The sequence below is a fragment of the Callithrix jacchus genome, chromosome 1 (genome assembly GCF_049354715.1).
Source record: "Callithrix jacchus isolate 240 chromosome 1, calJac240_pri, whole genome shotgun sequence".
Classification (NCBI taxonomy): domain Eukaryota; kingdom Metazoa; phylum Chordata; class Mammalia; order Primates; family Cebidae; genus Callithrix; species Callithrix jacchus.
This window is the reverse complement of record NC_133502.1, coordinates 175,778,481-175,801,071: the sequence shown is the minus strand read 5'-3', so window position 1 is coordinate 175,801,071 and position 22,591 is coordinate 175,778,481. Positions and strand designations below refer to the sequence as shown.

At 44.9% G+C, this 22,591-nt stretch overlaps 1 protein-coding gene across 50 annotated transcripts in view; it reads right to left on the bottom strand.

Annotated features, from left to right (window-relative positions):
- The window catches only part of RALGPS1 (Ral GEF with PH domain and SH3 binding motif 1), a 332,381-nt gene that overhangs the window by 48,602 nt on the left and 261,188 nt on the right, over positions 1 to 22,591 (bottom strand). For all 50 annotated transcript variants that reach the window (XM_054243919.2, XM_054243946.2, XM_078327741.1 and 47 more), the window contains 3 exons: positions 12,477 to 12,614; positions 9,928 to 10,021; positions 4,287 to 4,354 (listed from right to left, as the gene is read on the bottom strand). In XM_054243919.2, coding sequence (XP_054099894.1) covers positions 4,287 to 4,354; positions 9,928 to 10,021; positions 12,477 to 12,614 — 300 coding nt within the window. The remainder of the gene's footprint in view (positions 1 to 4,286; positions 4,355 to 9,927; positions 10,022 to 12,476; positions 12,615 to 22,591) is intronic.

Genomic DNA, 22,591 nt, shown 5'->3' with positions numbered 1-22,591 from the left:
AAACACTCCTATGAGCTGGGGCTTGCTCTGCTGTGGAAAACTGCCAGCATCAGCACCCCTTGACTTCTCCCAAGGCTGTGCCGAGTCAGCAGTTGGCCCACTCTGGAGCTGCCTCCGAGGACCAGGTGCCTATAGGGCCCTGTGAGCAACTTGGAGGCTGTGGCTGATGGTGTGAGGACAGGCGACCCCGAGATTTCTGTGCTGCGCTCAGGGCGCTTTCAGTCTGGTGGGGAAGACAGACACAGACAAATAAGCACACAGCTAACTGTGCCATTACTGCAGAGGGAACTGCCACAGAGGGGCATGAGGGCCAGCTGTGGGAAGGAGCCGGGGTCAGTGTGTGCCTATAAAAATCAGATAGTAAATAATTCAGGCTCTGCAAGCCACAGGGTCTTTGTTTCAACCACTCAACTCTGCCACTGCTGTGTGACAGCAGCCACAGGCAATATGTCAACCAAACGGGATGGCTATGCCCATATGAAAACAGGGGGCATATTTGTCCCACAGTTTGCCAGGGCCTGCTTTACAGGGCCTGACCTGATCAGGGGTGGGGGTGATAGTAGAAAGAAGGCTTCCCCGAGGCAGTGATGTTTAGCTAAAAGATGCAGGCTGATTCAGTGACGGAGGCAGAATCACAATGTCGACAATTATGATAATCACATCACTATGATAAAGTTCCACTAACATGTGTGTTCTGTGTTGGGCACTGTGCTAACAACACAGCTCTATGAAGGAGGGAGATTTTATGTCCACTTTACAGATGGAGACACTGAGGCTTCTGAGTATCCTGGATGGTCTGTTTGCACAATTCAGTTGCATTCTTCGCCCTGCCCACTTGCCACTTCTGATGGGGGAAGGCTGCCCCTTGAGATGTATCTCCTGGACCCCTTACCCCCAGCTTCCTATTGGGTTTGGCCAATGAAAGGCTCTGGCAGCAGCCTGGGGATTAGGGGAGAGAGAGGTCAGGGATTTCTCTCTGCTCCCTCCCTGCTTCCCCCTCCTTGCCCACAGACCCTGCACAGCCAACCATCCTCCAGAACTCAGCCATCCCTGGGGTTGTTAACACTTCTTCCCCATGCCCTTCAGCCTAGGACCCCATCCTCCCCAGGATGCTGGGCTGCCCCATGGGTCCTTTGTCATGCTTATTGGTTCTGTTCATTAAAGTTTCTTCATGTGAACCATCTGGGGTCCATTCTGTCCCCTGCCAGGGCTCTGATGCTGGAAGGGTAGCTGGCTTGCTGGTTTTGGGCTCACATGGCTAACAAACAACAGAGCCAAGTAGAGGTGTGGGTAGATGGTGGGAAAGGATAGTATGGCTGTCCCTGAGGAGGCTGGGCCAGGGCTGGCTCCTGGCTCCCCAGCTGACTTCCAGGACAGTCAGGGGTCAAAAGAGACCAGGAAATGCAGTGTCTCCTGCACCAGAACCCAATGAGTGACCCCACTCTTGAGGTCCCCAATTCCCACTTTTAGTTTTCTGAGCCTGCTCCAGGTCGCAACCCCCGGTCTCTTCCCTAACCCTAGCGAGGGGAGCCAGTGTCGCTCAACACAGACCTGGGCTAGGGGCTGAGGCTGAGGCAGAGCCTCAGGGAGGAGATAGTGGTGCAGATAGTGGTGAAGTGAAGGCACCAACTGGGTCAGACAGATGCCTGGAGGGGAAGCCTCTGTTGCTACTGTCCTGGCAGGAAGCAGCCTGCAGGCGTGTTGAATGGCTGGTGGTAGGGAGGGCCAAGCTGGCAGATCAGGGCCTGGGCTGGAGGTGAGGGTGGAGGCACCAGGGAGGAGGGGGCCCTCTGAGCCTCAGTGATGAGGCTGCAGCAACAGGACCCCCTCCATGCTTGGGCCAGTGTATACCAGAAGCCCACCCAGAGCTGCATCCTGGCTCTTCATCCACCCACCCACTCACCCATTTATCCCTCTCCTCCAAAAACCCTACAAAATTTGGGCATTTACAAAGGGCAGGCATAATACCAGGTGGTGAAGCTCCAACCAGGAACGATTTGGGCCCAGTGATCAGACAGAGAATAATGACAAGTTGTGGTGAGTGCCATAAAGAAGCAAACAGCTAAAATAAAGGCCACCCTGAGCCCAACAGGATGAGCAGGAGCAGACCACGAGGGGAAGAATGTCTAAGGCTCAAGTGAAGGGCCTGGGGAGGAGAACTTTACAGAGGCTTTGCTACTCTCAGGCAGAAGCGAGGCTTGAGTTTGGGCTGTGGATGGACAGAGCCACTAGGGAGAGGCAGAGGTGGCTCACGCCAAGGCGAACACTATCCCTGTGCCATGACCCTGGGCCCTCCCATCTCTCTTTGCTCAGTGGCTCCAGCATGGAATCAGGCAGCAGAAAGGGGCACTTGGAGATGAGTATTCCATCTGCCTTAATACAGTGAGGGCAGCGAGTGTGGCATGGAGACTTTTTGGCATTTAGAAAAGTCCAGGAATGTGGCTCATCCTGTCAAGGCTTTGAATTGGAGCGGCTGCAAAGGCTAAACAGGCCTCTTATTCACACTAATTTGGAGGGGAATCAGAAGGACAGACCACCAGTTTCACTCTGCTCCAGAATTCTGGCACTATCTCCAGAAGCAATAGGCTGGTCTTCGCCAGAGTTCCTTCTGTAGCCCTAAACAACTGCATTAGGATTTTGCTGCTATCTCCTACAATCTTCTGATAGGAACCCTGCCTTGCTCCCTCCTCCTCCCCCACAGGTCAGGTGTAGGTGACTGAGCACCTGAAAGAAACAATGCTAAGAGGGGGAAGGTGTTCTAGAACAGCAGAGATGATAAGGTAGAGACAAGACCAGCACCAGGAGCTTTCCTTCTGGCCACCCTTGCTGGAGGTAATCTGCCACGTATGGAAGGCAATGAATTTGGAAGACTGCAAGATATTTTAATATTGGGCTCATGGAAACCATGTGAAAATCGAGCTTCCACTAGGACTGTCTTGAGGTCTAGACAATAGCATTTCCAAAGGCTCTGAGAATCAACCAGCATGTCCGTCTAAGTTACCAGAGGCCCCCAGGGGTGCTAGAGGCAAGGTCCAGCTCGCACATTGGAGCCAGGAGAGGCTGGAAAAGGCAAGCAGCCCAGAGCCCCCCTGGGAATCAGGGCAGAGCCTTACTGGGTGGGGCTCATGAGGCTGCTAAACTGGCCCTATGGGCTCTGTGGCTCTGTGCCCACTAGGAGCTGTTACAGAGGTTGGCTTGGCACTAGAAAGTAGGGAGAGTGGCTTGAGCAGGTCAACAGGCTAGGGGAGGTGTGGCCCCAGCAGCTTGCAGCAGCCACCCTCTTATACATACTGCATGTCAGACTCTTGAGTGCTTTCCAAATAGTATTTTGTTTTTGACATTCCAACATTCTTGGGAGGAAGGTTTCATCATCCCATTGTATAGGTAAACAAGAAAATGAGGCCCAAAAGGGTTAAGTCACTTACCCAAGACTGCAGTCGCCTAGAACCCAGGGTGGTATGACCTAGAGCTCAAACCAGGGGGATGAAGTGCTGCTGGATTCCCCCTGACCCCCACCCCTCAGACCTCCCCCTGGGCAGCAGTGGAGATCAGCTCCTGTCACTGAGTTGGCTGGAATATGAGTAAGAGGTAACCATTAAATAATAACGATGAAGCAGCCAACACTGAGCGCATTTTCACAATGTCAGTATGAGCAGAACACTTTACAGGCAGGCATGAGCTTACCCAGGCATCACAATAACCTGAGAAGGTGAGTCCTCACATTACCTTCATTCTGTGGATGAGGCCACTAAAGATTAGAGGTAAAGCAACAAAGCTAGGAAACAGCGGAGCTCAAAGCCTGGGCTCAAATCACTATGGGACTCGTGTGTGTGTGTGTGTGTGTGTGTGTGTTTCACAAGTCTGATGAGTCACTTGCATCTGGTGGCACCAAATACCTTGGGCATCCTCCATACCCCACTCCAGGACATAAACCCAAGCTTGAGCAGCAGCCCGCTAAGGATCCAGAGAGCCTGGAGAAGATGCTAGTATTTTCTCTACCTTGTGTGTGCTCCCAACTTGGGGCTCTGATCCTGCCTCTCTTGAGGATGTTCAGGCCCAGGCTCTAACACCCAGGCTCTTCCAGGGAGCCAGTAAAAAGGTGAACCACAGAAGTCCCACATGATCAGGAGCCTGGGCGGGTTGGTGCAGGAGGGCTATTAACAGGGATAGCTGAGTCTGCTAAGCTGCAAACTTGACTTGCCCTTGGGCTTCCCAGTCAAGGCCAACTCTGGCAGCCACAATTAGGCTATTAGTGGGTTTGCTCCCACTCGAGGGAGCTACGATACCTGCAAGATCTTCCTTGGAAGAGACCAGTCTTGGAGAGCTGCTTCCTGGTTCGATTCTGAGCGACAGTCTGAAAACAAAGATTTTCATAAGATCAGATGGGTTCTTGTTTACCACATGGGAACCTGTTTGGGGCTGGAAATGGCTACTATTGTCACAGAAGCCAGGAAAACTGTGAGATCTGCTCCAGATCATAGCCACTTCCCTCTGAGGTCTCCAGGGGGTTTCCATGGCTAAGAAACAATCATTAAGAAAGACAACGTGAAAAGGAGTTAAGTGTGGCCTACTGTCTACTGAGTATAGATGTGTTCACTTTGAACCAGTACATTTTCTAGATGAGGAAACTGAGGAGTGGTGAGGTTAAGCAGCTTCCCCAAATTTATAGGATTAGCAAGTGGCAAAGTAGGGGATCAAACCCGGGACTATCTAACTCTGAACCAGAATTAGTTTTTGTGTGTGTGTGTGTGTGTGATACAGTCTCATTCTGTTGCCCAGGCTGGAGTACAGTGGCAGGATCTCGACTCACTGCAATCTCTGCCTCCCAGGTTCAAGCGATTCTTGTGCCTCAGCCTCCTGAGTAGCTAGGATTACAGGCATTTGCAACCATATCTGGCTAATTTTTGTATTTTTAGTAGAGACGGGTTTCGCCATGTTGGCCAGGCTGGTCTCAAACTCCTGAGCTCAAGTAACCAGCCCGCCTTGGCCTCCCAAAGTGCTGGGATTATAGGTATAAGCCACTGCACCGGGCCTCCGAACAGGAGTGTTTAATCATTACACTGTACTACGTGTCATCAGATGCCCTTACAAAGGGACAAGGCATTGGACACACTATGAGGACTGGCACTTCTATATACTTTTTTAAGCACCAATTAAGAACTTCTGGGTGAAAATGACAGAGTGAAACTAGATGCCAGACTCTTCCTTTCCTCCCAAAACTGACAAAAAATTATAAAAGTTTACAAGTAAAAGAACTCACCAGGTGCAACTAAACAAGGGAAGGGGCATAATTTAAAGCCATGAACACAAAGAATTACATTCAAGGAAAGAAAAAGATAATTCTGAAATTAGACCCAGAGCTGCATCATGGCATGGCTCTTGTCAAGCCCAGTGAGAGGTCTCACCAGGTCTGAGTGGGGGTCCTTATCATTTCCTCTTCTGAATGGCACCGGATGCTGAGGAAATAGGTGGAAAGCATGGCAGGTCCTCTGATGGAAACGAAGCCTCCATGGGGCATGATATAAAACCTGAGGGTATCTCTTTCTGGAATGGGATATGGCTTCCCAGTGAGGTGGAAACTCCAGCATAGGCCTTCTGCCAGAACTCACATATGTGAAACAGACTTCTTGTTTACTGCCTCCACAGAACCTGAGTCTTCTACTCCCCCAGGCTATAGAAGAGAAGAAAGACTAAAATCCCTGGACCTCCCAGCTAGCAGTAAGGGAAAACCAGTCCCTCTTACACACATGGGAGGAGGGCCAGACATCTCCGCCACCCTCATATCAGAGCCATGGAACATCCAAACAGAGCCTCTCAAATGGGAGCAATAAGAAAAGAAATGGTATGGCAATACAGCCAACATCCTCCTACCAAAGAAGGAAAGAGAACAGGTGAGCACTGCCCAATGGCCCAACCGAGAAGGCAGCCCCAGGAACAGAGGAAATCCCCTCAAGTGCTTGGAGCAGTGGAACAACTTATTAAGAACACAAGTAAAACAAAACCTAGAAAATGAGATGCTAAAACAAAGGAATGAGATGAACAAGGAGATTGAGGACCTAGGGGGAACAAATCCAGGACTGAAATAAGAGAGTGCCGAACAAATACCTAAGTAGAAATAGACCACCCCAGTGACAGCTGATGAACAAAGTGGAGACTGCCATTGTTAGAAAGAAGTGAATGGATATGCTGGGCAGAGCATCCAGCACAGGGATTCCTGGAATCCCTGGAGGAGAGAAGCCATGAAACAACATAGAAGTAGTCAAAGATACCAACAAAGGGAATTCTTCTGCCATGAAGAAAGCCATGGTCTGGGGAAATCTGGTAGAAAACCCTTTACTCTGAGGCATTGTCTTATTAAGCTTTTGAACTTCAAGGAATTTTTCCCCTATCAGGCAGACAAGTCCCCTAACAAGAAGAAAGAAAAGGTCAGATGGGCTCATTCTCTACAACACCTAAAACCAGAAGTCAACAGCACACAGCCTGCAGCACTGAGGGAGAGAAGCAAAGGGGGGGCAGCCAGCAAGGCCAGGCCCAGACCAATACAGGCATTTCCCTGAGGAAAAGCTGGGCATGTAGGCCGTGGGAGCACTTTTATCATTTTGGTGGAGTAGGGTAGGGGGACCTACTTCCTGAAGAAATGCAGCTAAATAAGGGACAGATTAAAATAAAGACTCCAGGAATGGAGAAGCTGTGGAGAAACAACAGGTGGTAAAAATTGAATCTGTTTAAAAATCCTAAACAGTGGGAATTATGATTCCTGAATATCATGTTTATGTTAAAGACTTGGACTATGCTGTAATAATAATATAACCCAAAAAGTTGGAAGATGGTGAAGTGGAGGTGAAGGAAGGGGAGAGGGCTAATTCTCACCTTTCATAACCAGAGTCGGCTGACACTATTCACAGTGTAAACCTAGTTGAAATTAAATGTATTGACTCAAGCCTCCTAATGTTTTTCCTAACCTCTTTTATTAATTTTTTTTTTTTTTTGAGATGGAGTCTTGCTCTATTATCCAGGCTGGAGTGTGGTGGCATGATCTCGGCTCACTGCAACCTCCGCCTCCCAGGTTCAAGCGATTCTCCTGCCTCAGCCTCCCAAGTAGCTATGACTACAGGTGTACCCTGCCACACCCAACTAATTTTTGTATTTTTAGTAGAGATGGGGTTTCATCATATTGGTCAGGCTGGTCTTGAACTCCTGACCTCGGGTGATCGGCCCTCCTCAGCCTCCCAAAGTGCTGAGATTACAGGCGTGAGCCACCATGCCTAGTCCTCTTTTATTAATCTTAGAAGACTCTTTTAGAAAATAATCTCTCTTTTGGTAAATAAATATTTATTTAAAGAGCAGCATTTATTTTTCACATTTTATGTCAGTTTTTTTCTGGTTAAATTAAAATGAAATTAAAGTTAGTATTTTAAATTAAAAATAGCCAGTGGGGTATAATCCAATTTTAATATTCTATCCTTGCATCTATCCATCCTTCCCTACATATATATAAATTTTCTATGCCTAGAAAAATGTCCAAAAGTATGTTCACTTAATGCTAATGGCCATGCTTTCCAATGGGAAATTGGGTAATTATTCTTAAATAAAATAAAATAGAATAAAGGCTGTGGGATGTAAAGCACCAGTTGGACCTCTTAGGATAATATCTCCAAAGCAGATGGGGTAGGATGTCAGCAACGCAATGTCACTAATGCAATAAATAAGCCATTGCATCCTTGTGCATGAGGAGCCAGCCTCCAGATGTGAGTTGAGCCACAGTGTGGGTCCCCCAAGCAGAATAACAGGCTCTGCCGATCTCTTGCCACTTGGAGCCAGAACCTCCCTGGGAAGGAACTCCCTTGATGGTCTGAGGGCCGGGGATAAGAATGCAGGCTTCCTCCCTGTGTTTGTCCACTTTGACCACAACTAAGAGCCTTTGTAAAAACCCAGGCTGACTGTTGTTTAGCATCAGGTGCTGGGGTGTTCGAAGTTCTTCAGAATAGAAGGAGTAATTACTCGTGATTTGCAGCTTGTCCAAAGATTATCTCATGGTTAGAAGTATTTATAGGCCATTTTTTCTCTCTAAAGCATATTAGTGTTAATGCAAAACCACTGTCTCCTTTATCATAATGCTGGTGCATAAATGGAAAATATCCCAGCAACTAAGTGGGAATAATTCTGTACTGCAGGGCACTCTTTTCAGGAACAGCAAATGCTTTGTAAATAAATAAAATGAGCTTGATTTGGGATGAACATAATTTTAATGGTAATCTCTGGCTTTCGTCTATTGTTCATATTATATTTTAACAAATTATTATATAAAACAAACAAAAACATTATGTCTATGTTCCAAAAGATCATTAGAACCACCTAGGGAGCTTTGAAAAAAAAACAAGTTTTCAGGTCCCACCCCAGACATCTGGATAATTAGAGAGTGTCCCAGGTGACTCTGGTTAACAGACAAGGCTGCAGATGCTCCTGCAGAACTGACCAGGTAGGGCACTGCTTGAACATCCGTTCCCCTTATGATCTTTCCTGGTGAGTGAATTACGGGTAATGTGGTGGTTGTCTCTGTGGCCACAGTTCTCTATAATTTTCAGTAACTTAGATGAGGACTATGTAATCTAGCTCATCAAATTCACGGAAACAAAACTGGAAGAGATAAAAAATATACTGGATAACGAGATTCCAAGGAATCATGGCATATTGGAAGCAACCATAAGATAAGATTTAAAAGAATACATATGCTCCTCAACTTTAGTGGGGATATATCCCACTAAACCTATCATATGTTGAAAATATTACAAGTCAATAATGCATTTAATACACTTAACCTACCAAACACCATAGCTTAGTCTAGCCTACCTTAAATGTGCCCAGAACACTTACATTAGCCTACAGTTTGGCAAAATCATCTAACACAAAGCCTATTTTATAATAAAGTATTAAATATCTTATGGCATTTATTAAATACCGTACTGAAAATGAAAAACAGAATGGCTGTATAAGTACTCAAAGTAAAGTTTCTACTGAATGTGTGTTGCTTTGGCACCACTGTAAAGTTGAAAATTCATTAAGTTGAACCATCCCAGGTCAGGGACCATATGTGAATGTGAAATGGTCATTTAAGTGGTAAATCACTGATTATAAGATGGCTGGGGCTTGCCTTAATATCAGGTCATATGAAAAAGTACTGAGGTTCTTAGTTGGTCTCAAGCTGAAAATGAACCAGGAGGACTTTCAAGCAGTATTGCAGACAAGAGTTAACACGAAAAATCCTTCTTTTCCCTCCAAATACATAGAAATGCTGGATACATTCCCAGATGCCACAAATGAAGAAAGAACTGAAAGCCATAGCAGGGTTAGTAGAAGATGAGGCCAGAGGGCCCATGGGGTTCCTATGAGAACTGGGTCTACTCTACAGGGGCTGTAGAGGGAAGGAGGTAGGGCCTTGAATCCTGTAGAGAGCTGAGAGTCATAAGGAACTGTTTCATCCATGAAACAGACTCTTGGAGAACTGTTTGCTGGTATGGAGATATGGCTAGAAGCTGCCTTGCCACCCGGCACTGTGGGTGATGGAGTCACTTGTGAGAACCAGAGTACCAAGCCTGTGCCATTCACAGCGTGGAGTCCAAGTTCATATTATCCACGCCATATGGGAAAGCCACAAGGAGAAGTTAACATGACACCTTCCTCTGAACTGAGGGGGCAGGGAGGGGAGGGGCTATGAGGATGGGGCAGAGATGAGTATGAGAGCTGTTCAGACATCAGCACTGCGGGGTCTGTGAGGTCAGAGATCACACTGCACACATGTGCTTGTGTGTGCTGGGGCATGGGCACTACTGCAGTGGACTTTGGTAAATCTACTTGCAGGGACCTAAGTGCTAAGGACAAAAGTGGGGCTGGGGGGCCTAACTGACACAGGAGTAGGTGGGGACTTACTTGTAGTTGTCATCTTCCACAAACTTCTGGAGCTCTTCAATGTAGCGTACAGACTTCAGGTACTTCTGCACATGGGGTAGGGTGGTGAGGTGATCTGCAAAAGGTGGACAAAATCCAGAGACTTCAGACTCTCCCCATCTTTAGGTCACCAAATGAACAGTATGGAAATCACTGACTTTAGATGCTCCTGGGACACTGAGATTCATTCACTCTTCCAGCAGTTGCTGAAGCTCTTTGGGGACTGACCCTGTCCTGGGCACTGGAACAGAGGGCTCATCAGGCCTCGGTTCTGCCCTTAAGGAGTGCCCCCCAGATGTCTGGGCCTTAGTCACCATACTTTGAGGTCACCATGTTTTTTCAGCCAGGAAGGAGGAGCTGCACTTCCACTCAGAGATCTCGGGCTGGGTAAAGATGGCTGGCTCCCTGGCCTCCAGAACAGACCAAAGCTAGGTGTTTGTGCCCTAAAACAGGTTTCCACTGGAGTAACTGAGCAAGCCTCCCATACCTACCCACCTGCTGTGTGACATGAATGCAAGAATGAATGAACAGACCCTGTCCAGCCAGGTGTGGAGGCCCAACCCAGAAGCTGGCCCAAGACTGGAGCTGTTGCATCCTACGAAGAAAGGGAGGTGCCCAGGCACCTAAAACATGCCTGTGCCAAGCTCTGAAGCAAGTTATTTTGTAGGAGTCATCTTTGTTAAGCTTCACAACTGCCTCACATGGGAGAAATAATATCCCCATTGCACAGAGGAAGAAACTGTGGCAACCTGGGTTTGGACTCCAAGTGATGGAAGGCTTCTGCCACATGGTGCTGCTTATCTCTAGAGTGACTGGTGTCAGCTGCTCTCTGCAGATCTTCACAGTCACTGCACTCCTTCTGAGAGGGCCACTGGGTAGGACAGAACAAGCCAAGAGCAGAGGTGGAGGGAGTAGAGGAGGCTGTGAAGAGGAGCAGAAAAGAGGGTGGGGAGGACCCTCGCTTTCTGGGAAGGTGCATCCAGGTGCAGCAGGAGCACCCAATGGCTCTGGGCCTTCACAGCAAAATCCTGAGCAGATCATTTTTTTTCTCTGAAGCCTCAGTGTTCTCTCTCTGAAGTGAGGATGACACCTGTATTACAAAGCTGATGGTGGAGATGATGCAGGTGAAGGTAACAATGGTAAGACAGCATTTGCTGGGCTCTCATGAAATGTCAGGGACTGTGCTAAGGGCTCTGCATGAATCACATCCCCATTTTCATACCTGAGAAAACCTTCAAGGGGAGAAAATGATTTTTCGAGAGACAGAGCTGGAATAGGAACCCGAGTCCATCTGACCCTGAAGCCCATGTCTGTGGTTGCTCTGCTGTCCAGCGGGACAAGAGGTGTCAGTGTATTTGTGGTAGAAAGGGCCTGAGCCAGGTGAGACCTGTACTGGGAATTCAGGTGCCTCCCACCCCTTTTGTCAGAGAAAAGCTGCTCTGAAGTATGAGAACCCCCACCTTGCCTGGGGATGCTTGTGGAGGGGCTTGTGAGCAAGGCTCTTGCTTCAGTGAACCTACCCTGGCTTCCTTGTGATATTCCCAAATGGAGGCTGTGGATTTCTCACATCCTATGCACAGTGGGTGAGGCTGGGTTCCTTCCTATACCCCTCTTTGGTGCTTTCAGACTTTTACTCCTTTGCCCTCTTGTGAAAACCTTGTTCTTCAGAGGCAGGTACCTAGAGCCCCATCCCCTATGTGCCATGCCCCCTTCACTGCTGACTTCTGCTGACTGGCTGCCTGCTCATCAGTGCTAATTCCCGGCAGACCTGAGCACTTGGCCCACAGTCAAGTGCCACACACCAAGTCTGCCATCTTCTCGGATGAAATCAATCCTCACACGGATGGCCCATCCAGCATTCTGACATCAACTCCAGTGACTTTCTCCATCCCTCTTACATACCCACCGTCATGGGCACACTGTGGATCTGGCCATGTGCAGCAGGGTGTGGCCAATCACTTATCACATCATTTTCCTTCTCCTTCTAGGCCCACAGCTAGATTACCTTTCCTAGCCACTGTCGGCAAAAGTGATCTGTACTGCTTGCAAGCCTGGCCCACAAAACCCACCCTTGTATGGTTCTCTCTCTTCCTGCATCTGCCAGCTGGATGCAGACTCCAGTGGAGGATTCTGAGGCCATGGGAGACGGCAGAGTCACAGACAAAAGAAGCCTGATCCCTGAATCTGCTTGGAAGAGAGCTGCCCAGAAAGCTCTTCATGAATGAACGAATGAGCCAGAAGCCAGAAAGACCTGGGCTCTGCCACTCACTAGACATGTGATTGTAGACAAGTAACTAAACTGTTTTCAGAGCCTCAGTTTCCTCACCTGTAATACCAAAATAGTAACATCTAGTTTGCATAGTTTTTGAAGATCAAACTTATATATAAAAGGATCTAGTACATGTTTGATGCTCAAGATATTAAAATGAGAAACTTCGTAGTTCTTTGTCTGGTTTCTAGAGCTTTGTCACTGATAAGACCTAAATTTCAATGAGGTAAGATTTCACAATTCCAACAAGAAGGGTACTAACCATAGCTGCAGGAAACTTGTAGATCAGCAATTATTCGAAGAATATTGTTCATCTGATTGGATCTTTGTTCATTTTCCATGATGCTGCCTGAGGCAGGATATGCAGAATCAATGTAGATTAAATCCAGAAGATAGATACCTAAAATAAAGAAGATATTTTATGATGGAAGGAGCTTACCACAAACCAGAACAAACACAAAATAGTACCAATCTGCTAAAAAATATAAAGGGTGACTTACGAAAAACTGAGATAATATTTGGACTCTAATTCCAATCCTGATTACTAATTTTTTTCACACAGACTGCCCAACAATAAATCAAACATCTGAGCAACAGCCAAAATGTATGCTGGCAAGATTTTAGCATTTCTAGTTCAAAAACTTTCCAGCAATAAGGTTTTTACCTGTAACCCAACGAGAAAATAACTGGACATGAAAGGGAGGAATACTTGTGTTTCTCACCAACTGGTAAATTTTAATAGGTCTCAAGTGCCATGTCCAGGAGAACACCCATTTGAGCTGATTTCAATTTTTTGTTTATTTACCCAGCTGTCTGTCTATTTGTCTGTCTATTCCCCTACCCATACCCCATCATACATTAACTAAGAAACAAAAGAAAAAATTTAAAAAGCAACAGCTCTCAGTACAAAGAACTAAAGCCAGAGAGAGAATTTGGCCAAGGGTGCTTAATGTTTAATAAGAAAATAAGATGCGAAATAAAAGTATGGCTATGTTACAGAAATAGTAACATCTAGTTTACACAGCTTTTGAAGATCAAACCTGCATCTGAAAGGATCTTAATAAGATCCGTCACAGGCCAGTGATAAGCTGGGGGGATGTGAGGACAAACTGACTGTCTGGGGATGGGAAAGGGGCACTGGCTATGCAGCCACCACATAGCTCTCAGCGAGCTGACTAGCTGCAAAGCAAAGAGGAGTGCTTGCTCTAAAAACAAAAGCCCAGGTAATCAAGAAGATCTAATGGTTAAAAATTTCTATGCATAAAGAAACAACATATCAAATTATACATAGTAAAAAAATGTTAGAAATAAAAATGAGTTCAACAAAGACACAACCACAGAGGGAGGCTTTAGTATGTCTTCTCCAGAATTCACTTAAGTATGGTATGTGTACACACATAAGCAAACACACACACACACACACACACACACAAATGCAATGATATAGTATTATAGTAAGAAAGTTAACAAGCTTGAGGCAGAGCATGGTGGCTCATGCCTGTAATCCCAGCACTTTGGGAGGCTGAGGTGAGTGAATCGCTTGAGCCTAGGAGCTTGGGACCAGCTTGGGCAACATGGCAAAACCCTGTCTCTACACAAGTACAAAAATTAGCCGGGCATGGTGGTGCACACCTGTAGTCCCAGCTATTTGGGAGGCTGAAGCAGGAGGATTGCTTGAGCCCAGGAGGTGGAGGCTGCAGTGAGCTGAGATTGTGCCACTGCACTCCAGCCTAGGCGACAGAGCAAGACTTGTCACGGAAAAAAAAAAAAAAACAAAACGCGCCAGGCGCAGTGGCTCATGCCTGTAATACCGGCACTTTGGGAGGCCAAGGTGGGTGGATCACCTGAGGTCAGGAGATCAAAACCAGCCTGGCCAACATGGTGAAACCCCATCTCTACCAAAAATACAAAATTAGCTAGGTGTGGTGGTGGGCGCCCGTAATCCCAGGCTACATGGGAGGATGAAGCAGGAGAATCACTTGAACCCAGGAGGTGGAGGCTGCAGTGAGCTGAGATCGGGCCACTGCACCACAGCCTGGGCAAGAGAGCAAGACTCTGTCTTAAAATAATAACCAGTGGGAGGGGGAGGTGGGGAGGGATAGCCTGGGGAGAAATGCCAAATGTGGGTGAAGGGGAGAAGAAAAGCAAAGCACACTGCCATGTGTGTACCTACGCAACTGTCTTGCATGCTCTGCTCATGTACCCCAAAACCTATAATCCAATAAAAAATTTAAAAAAATAAAAATAAAAAAAATAATCCTCAGCAAAAAAAATAAAAAAAAAATAACAACAACAAGCTTGGTTTTCTATAAGTGAAAATATAGTTCTTTTCAGGTACCCATGGAGTACTTACAAAAATTGATTTATATAAAGAAAACCAGTGAGTTCTAAAAAGTAAATGCCATATTATCTACTTTCATTGACCTTACTACATCTAGGATTTAACTATAAATATAGAAAAAAAAATCTAACCACTTGAAGACACCCATATGTGCACACACACACTGATGTAACTCATAGGTCGAAGAAAAAATAAAAAATCTGTTTGAAGAATCTATTAGAAGACATGACAAGGAGAATACTATACATCAAAACTTATGGTTCTGACCAAGGTGGTAATCAGGCGGAAACTTATAGCCTTAAAAGTTTACTATTAAACAACTAAGAATTATTACAAACATTGGAATTAACTTAATTCTATGAAAGCTGTGAGGGTTTGTGCATGGAAAGATGAGCACTGCACTACGAGTTATATGTTCGTTCTCTTATTTATCCTTCTAACAACCTATTTCACAGAGGAGGAAAAGGAAGCTCAGAGAGGATGTGTTACTTGCTCAAGGTCATACAGCTGGTAAATGATAGAGACAGGAGTTGAATCCAAGCCTGCCCCTCCAGAGTGCACACTTCCTGCCGTTGCAGTGGACCACTGGTGCTAGATACCATGAGTCATTCGTCTGCTTTTAAAATAGCTGCATATTTGTTATGGGAAACTGTTAAATCACAGAAACATATGCTAATACTTCTCACAGGAGCCATTTCCACTTCCTTTCTTGCTGGCAGTAGCACGTTTCCAAAATTATAATAATTAGAAATAATTTCCCTTGTAGAGAAGCTCCAAGTTTGGTGAGTTTAAATCTATAGATTTATTTTTTTTTTTCACCTTGTTTTTCTTCTCCCCTTTTAAAAAAACTCTTCCTGCTGACACCCTGAAGAGTCAGCAACGGCAATCCTGAAAATGCCATTACTGCTTCAACCAACACAAAAAGCATCCTCTAGCGCAGAGCAGAGAATGAAGGGTCGTGGGACACAGGGCAGCTTTATTCCAGATGCACTGTGCAATGAGCCCAGCTGGCTCAGAGTGGCAGAGTGAAAGCTCAGCCCAGGAGCAGAGAAACTGGAGAGTAGGATGGGGAGAAAGGAAACTTCCTCCCTGGGGATCAACTCCAAGACAGGAACTTCCCTCCTGTCTCATGGGATCCTGCCACCAACGCTGGAAAGTAGGAGGAAAAAGCTACAGCTCAGAGAGATTAAGAAACCTGCCCAAGGCCTCACAGCAAGGGCAATGGAATTTGAACCCAGGTCTATCAGGCTGCTGCACCCATGTTCCCACCCACTGGTCATCAGAAACACAAAGGGAGTTGCCTTTCCTCAAATACTACCCTCAACATGAAAGGTGCACTCTGTGCCACACTGTGAGGACAGGTGCTGGACACTGGCTCTCCTCTTGGGTTCCTGGAGGTGGATATCTGAGTGGTGCTCTGCGAACTGAGGCCCACAGAGTTCATAATTCTCCTCTACAAAACATGCAGATGCCCATACCTGCCTACTCCTCAAGGCCATACCTGCTGAGGACTGGGTAGCGCCCCCCCCCACAAAAGGAAGCCTCCTGGCCCCAGTGACCTGGGGAGACCTTGAGCCTAGGCAATGCCTTGAAAGAGCCTCCATATAAATAGCCTTTCACTCCCACAACAAAAACCACACCACAAGCAGCAAGTCTCCTACAGTTAACACTGCACAAATCCACAGAAATCCTTTTAGTATTGTATTAGTCCACAGCAGAGATATGTATAAGCCTAAACTAGAATGAAATCATAAGAATAACCACCTTCCACTTGTACCGTGCCAGGCACAACATGAGCCCTACATGTAGTTGGCACTCCCCACAACTGCACTCAGACACTTGTTTGCTTCATTAATGTATTTCAAATCTGACTCCCCATCAGACCTAAGGCCTCAAGGGCAGGAAGTACATCTTAACCCAGGAGCTCAATCTCCAGCATCTAGAATCAAGCACACAGGAGCTGCTTGGTAAACACCAGCTGATGAAGGAATACATGAGGGAAGGCATATTTTATTTAACTTATATAATAACTTTATGCAGCACATGCTACCCTCGTTTTACAGTTGATAAGAGAGCCACCACCAGTCAAGTGACGATAAAGATAGCTAATGCTTACTGAGCACTTACTGTATGCCAGGTTCTAAACTAAGAGCTTTGCCCAGATTATTGATTCATAAGAAAAATGCTGTTGTCAGGGAGGTTTTATTGTGATTTTATAAAGGAAGAAACTGAAGCAGGATTTGAGCACAGGTCTGTCCAGGTTGTCTACTGTCAGTCCTTCTTTCACTCCAGCCAGACTCTCTGATGTGTGGCAGCCAGTGAGGCAAGATGTGCACATAGGTGAACCCAGGCTACGGCTATCTGTGCCTGATTTCTCCTATGGGGTCAACACACTCCAAGAGGGATTATGACTCTGCTGTAGCTGCCTCCGCTGCTCCATCTACCACCTGCTACTCTCCACCTCTCTCACAGCAGTAAGTTTAACAGACTGCGGTCATCAGTCTGTCCCAGGTCCCATCATCAGTGGCTCACCTAGAGCTGGGGGCCTGACCAGCTCTGCCACATGACAAGCAGCTGTGGTATAAGTGAGAGAACAGGGGTCCAGAGCCAGGGGACTGAGCACCCTGGCTCTGCCACTCACCAGCTGGGTGGCCTTATGCAAGCCTTTTAACCTCCCAGGGCCTCAGTTTCCTTGACTGAGTAAGTTTAACAGGAGTCTCCCAGTCCAGGGCCCGGACCACTGAAGTGCCCAAGAAGCTGAGCTGACCTAATGGCTGGCCCTGTGGCGAGGCCGTATTTGAAGCAGCAGCATGGGAGGAATGGGCCCGGCTGGGTTTGCATAACCATGGATGGTGCCCAGATGCCAACTGTGTGGTGGCCACCCCTGAGCTGGACCAGCACATGGCCTTGTGTATGACTTGGGATTGTGGCTCATGAATCACAAAGGCATGTGGGCAAAGTCCTGCTATCTGGACAGAATCTTGAGGTCCAGGGAAGCCAAATCACCCCTGGATCCCCAAGGTCACCTGGATTGGGACGGCACAGCTGGACATCTCAGCTCCTATTCCTATTTACATAGAGTTACTATAGTGAATGACATTGTGATGTTGGCCTTATGAAGATAGACAGTGATTGGATCAACCACAGGCCCTGGCTGCCTTGGGGCTGGACAGTGCCAGGGACCAGGCAAGGTTGAGAGGTGCAGACCTATTGGGGTAAATGACCCTCACAGTAACAGCCACTGTCTACTCCAGGGAAGCTAGGTATTGCTTTTACCATGGCACCTTAGCAGTGACCTGTACAGAAGGCACTCTTGTTCCCTACCATTTTACAGATTAGGAAACTGAAGCTCAATGAAGTGACTTGGCCAAGATCACATAACTTGGAAGTGGGGGAATCTGGATTTGAATTCAGGACTGCCTGACTCCAAAGATCTGGGACAGAGAGCAGTGCTAGGGTCTGGGGGCTAGAAGTCACTAGCTGGCACAGGAATGACGGTCCCAGGCACAGAGTTGGGGGTGTGAGGACCCTTGCTGTGGCCTGTCTCCCTCAAGGCCCAGGACACTGCTGGCAGCTGGCATCTGCCCCATGGCCTTGCCAACCCCCATACTGGACCTCCTCTGAGACAAACAGATCCCAGACCATGCTTGAGCTCTGCTCCCTCCTTCTATACCCCACACAGGACCTGGTGACACTGTTGTAGCTGCCACATGAGTGGCAACCAGACTGCCATAGTGAGGCAGACCCCCAGGATTGGAGTGGGCAGCTCTCAGCTTGCTCTACAGAAGCCTTCTGCAGCTGGGCTGGCCTCAACACAAGGGGCAGATGGCCAAACCTGCTTCCTGACAGTGAATACAGGCTCCCCACCAGAAATGTCCACAGGACACCCAGCTCCAAGTAGGGAGTGTCAGGCTGACAAAAGAGGTGCTCTTCTAAACAGACAGCTTCTCTGAAGCTGAGGGACACCCATGCTCAATGGCCCAGAGCCTGCTTGAAGCTGGGCGCTCACAGCTTCCCCAAGCCAAAGCCCGCGGCTGGCACCAGGGCTTCCCACAAGGCCAGAGACTCACTGCTCCCTTGTTCTCCCATCGCCACCCAGTCTCACTTTCATCCCGGGTCTGGTTTTGGTTTTTCTCATACAGCTATCTTTTTAATAAGAAAAATTCTGCTGTATTGAGGCGGGGGGGGGGGGGGGGGAACCTCTACGGCATAAAAATGTGCCATATTTCCATCTTATACTTTCCATTTTCCCTCTCTCCCTTTTTCAAAGTTTGAAATGAAGACTTTTTTCCATGTTCTTCTGCTCTGCCTTGAAAAGATCACTTTCAAATTTCAGGATTGAGGAGTGCTGGCACCCAGAACTATACTTGTGTGGTTTGATCACATAAACTGTCCTGATAAATTCCAAATGAAATAACAGAGCAGCAGCTCATTAGGGTGTGTGTGCTCTCTTTAAGAGAGCACAAAGCAGTTCCATCTACTGCATGACAAGATCTCAGCAGGCAGCCCAGCCTCCCTGAGGAGATGGGGAAGACCATGAGTATTAACTAGCACCTGCTAATTAATATCCATCAAACAAAACAGGGCTTCAGAACAAATCCTCATTTAGAGAGTATTCCTTTTATGAAAGCTGTTGGAAGCTAACTGTCAATGAGACAGTTTCCTCAGCCTGCAGAAGGGGGCGGGTGTAGGCAGTCACATGGCAGGTGGTCAGAGGCCATGCTTTTGGGATGAGCACATGGCCTTGTGTATGACTTGGGGTTGTGGCTCATGAATCACAAAGGCACGTGGGCAAAGTCCTGCTGTCTGGACAGAATCCTGAAGTCCAGGGAAGCCAAATCACCTCCTGGTTCCCCAAGGTGAAATAAGGACACACCTATAGATCCCCTTATGCCCTGGGGATTGCCTGGTAATGTACAGCCACAAGGAAGTAACTCACTGTTTACAAATGTTCCCCCAGAGTGCAATGGATGGCATAGCATGAGCTGGGGTTCTGATTGGCAATAAGAAAGGGCACAAAGAGAAGGCATGCATCTGGTTACTGTTATTGGCCGTTTTTTTTTGCGCTGACACTGTGCTGAGTATATTACATATGCTAGCTCATTTAACCCTTCAGTAACTATTGGGAATAGAGAAGAAACTGACACTTTTTTTCTGCCTAACACCCACTCCCTATTTTGGAAACAGCTCTTGATTTCTTTTTGGGGAAATTGTACCTCCCATACTCATAACCCATGTGCTTTTGGGCATCTGGAAAACAATTCCATCTCCTTCTCTGTTCCAGAGATAAAAACAAGTTTTTAAAAATAATTATTTGGGAAAGAAAAAACATTCACCAAATAATTTCAAAATGAAAGAAGAAGTTAAAATTAAAATATTAAAATTATATTGATATTTTGGATAGGCCATGATGCAAGGCCATGTAATTACTGAGAGAAAAGTCCACAGAGTCAAATGCTTATGTTAATAATTAAAAAATATTTAAAAAGTGAAGTTAGTATTCATTATATAGAACTAGAAAAAGAACAAAGGAGAAAACAATTTAAAATATAAAAGCATAAATAATTAAAAAAATCAGAAGTCTAGCAGAATGATAAATAAAACTGAAAGTTGGTTCTCTGAGAAAATCAATGAAGTGTACAATCCTTTGGTATGTATGACTGAGGAAAAAAGAAAAACCACAGATGAACAATATTAGGGATGAGAGAGGATATGATTTCAAATATGGAAGAGATGTTAAAATAGTGGTATGCGTAAATTTTATGGCAACATATTTGAAAATCTAGATGAAATGAATGCTCAACAGGAAAATATATCTTCTCAAAGTTCTCTCAAGAAGAGGCAAAAAACTTTAATTTACTAAGAAAGAGAAAAATATTAATACTGGAAAAAGATACTATTAGGTTGGCGCAAAAGTAATTGCCATTACTTTTAATGGCAAAAAATACAAGTACTTTTGCACCAACCTAATATAATTAAAAGTATGATATCTAGATGATTTTAAGGAGCTCATGCATAAAACCTGAAAAGAAAAACTTAATGTTTCTTAAACTCTTCCAGAGCAGGAAAAATCAGAAATATCTGCAGTTGATTTTATGGCTCTAGCATAACCATTACACCAAAACCTGACAAGAGCTGGCATAAAAAAGAGACCAATCACATTAATAAATCAAGATGCACAGATTCCAAATAAAACTCACTGGTGTTTCCTGATAAAGCAGTGAGTTAGACATAGACTTCCTTAATGTGATAAAGGATGCATATTAGAAAATTAAAACAATAGGAAATCCTATCAAATAGGAACAAATCAAGAATACCTCACATACTGCTATCATTTAACACTATGCTGAATGCATAAACCAATGGGATAAAGCAAGACAAAAAATGTGAATAAATATTAAAGATGCACATCACATTATCATTATTTGCAGGTGATATGATTAGTTATCACAGTGATATAATTAGACAATTTAAGGATTACCAATTAAAAAACTATTAGAATAATGATGTTAACTTCAAAATAAATATACAACAATCAATGTCATTGTTGTATACCAGTAATCGTCAGTTAGAAAATGCAATGAAAAACAGGGCCAATTTACAGTAACAGTAAAACTATAAAACATCTGGGAATAAATTTAGAAAGAAATGTGTAAGGCCTATATGAATAAAACATATTTGGTAGAAAAATAACATATAATATTTATTAAAATCAAGTATGCATACATCCTGGGCTTATTAATCCTTCTTTGAAGAATCCATGTTACTAAATAAAGGCACAATTCATAAGAATACAAACCTTTTATCTACATCTCTTTGTATTTGAGTTGTCACAATCAGAATGTAACACTTTGGCAATTAAGATAAAAACTAATGAAGGTAAACATATCGAAAGGATTGAAAGAAGATGTGAATAAGTAAGGAAATACACAATATTCTTAGATAGGAAGACAAAACATTGCAATGATGTCAATTATTGCCTAATTAACATATTCATTTCATATGATTTGGAAATGATTCCAATACCAAAAAGGAAATACATGAATTGATTTGGAAAAATATAAAGCTGCATCTCTACCTCATTCCTAAAACAGAATAAATTACAGATAAATTAGGGAGTAGAAATCTAAATAATAAGAGTACTTGAATATAATACAGGATAACAATTTTATTGAGGTATGCAAAGGCTTAAGTGTGACCTAAGACCCAAAACCATTAAAAAAGACTGACATACTGGAGTACATTTTTTAAAACCCATGCACTTCTACATGATCAAATAAAACACCATACATGAAGCTGAAAGACAAATGCCAGAGTAGGAAAAATATTTACAATTTATAAGACAGTCAAGAGTTCTAATATATAAAGAGATCCTATAATAAATGCAAATAAGGTTATAAAAGATAACAGTTGTTCGACTTGTTGTCAGATAACAGTTGTTAGCAGAAAAAGAGCACTTTGGGGAAGAGCATAAATGAAAATAAAAATGTGAAAGATTCCCAGGACTCACTAATAATCTTGGAATTACAAAGTAAAACAAGATATTCTTTGCCGTTTATACTGACAATGCTCATAAAAATTGATAATACTTAGTGTTGATGAGTGTGCGGAAAAAGTCACACTATATAAGAGTAACTATAGTATACATTGGTAGAAACTTAGGGGAGGAGAATTTGGATGTATCTATCAAAAATTTCAAATAATGTGTTTTCTAGGACCCAGCAATTCCACTTATAGAAACTTACTCTACGGCAACACTACTCCAAATTGGCAAACATTAACAAGAAATGTTCATTGCAGCACTGTTTATAATTTATAATTGTACAAAAAATGCATGGTTTACATAAATTATTTTATATCCAAGTAGCAGAACATCATGCAGCTATTATAAGGATAAAAAATATTTCTAAGAACAGACACGGAAATATATCCATGATATGTTTTTAAGTGAAAAAAATCAGGTATAACTATATCAATATAGAGATCACACACAGAATGCATTGCTCAATCTGCTATCAATAGCCATCTTTGGGTAT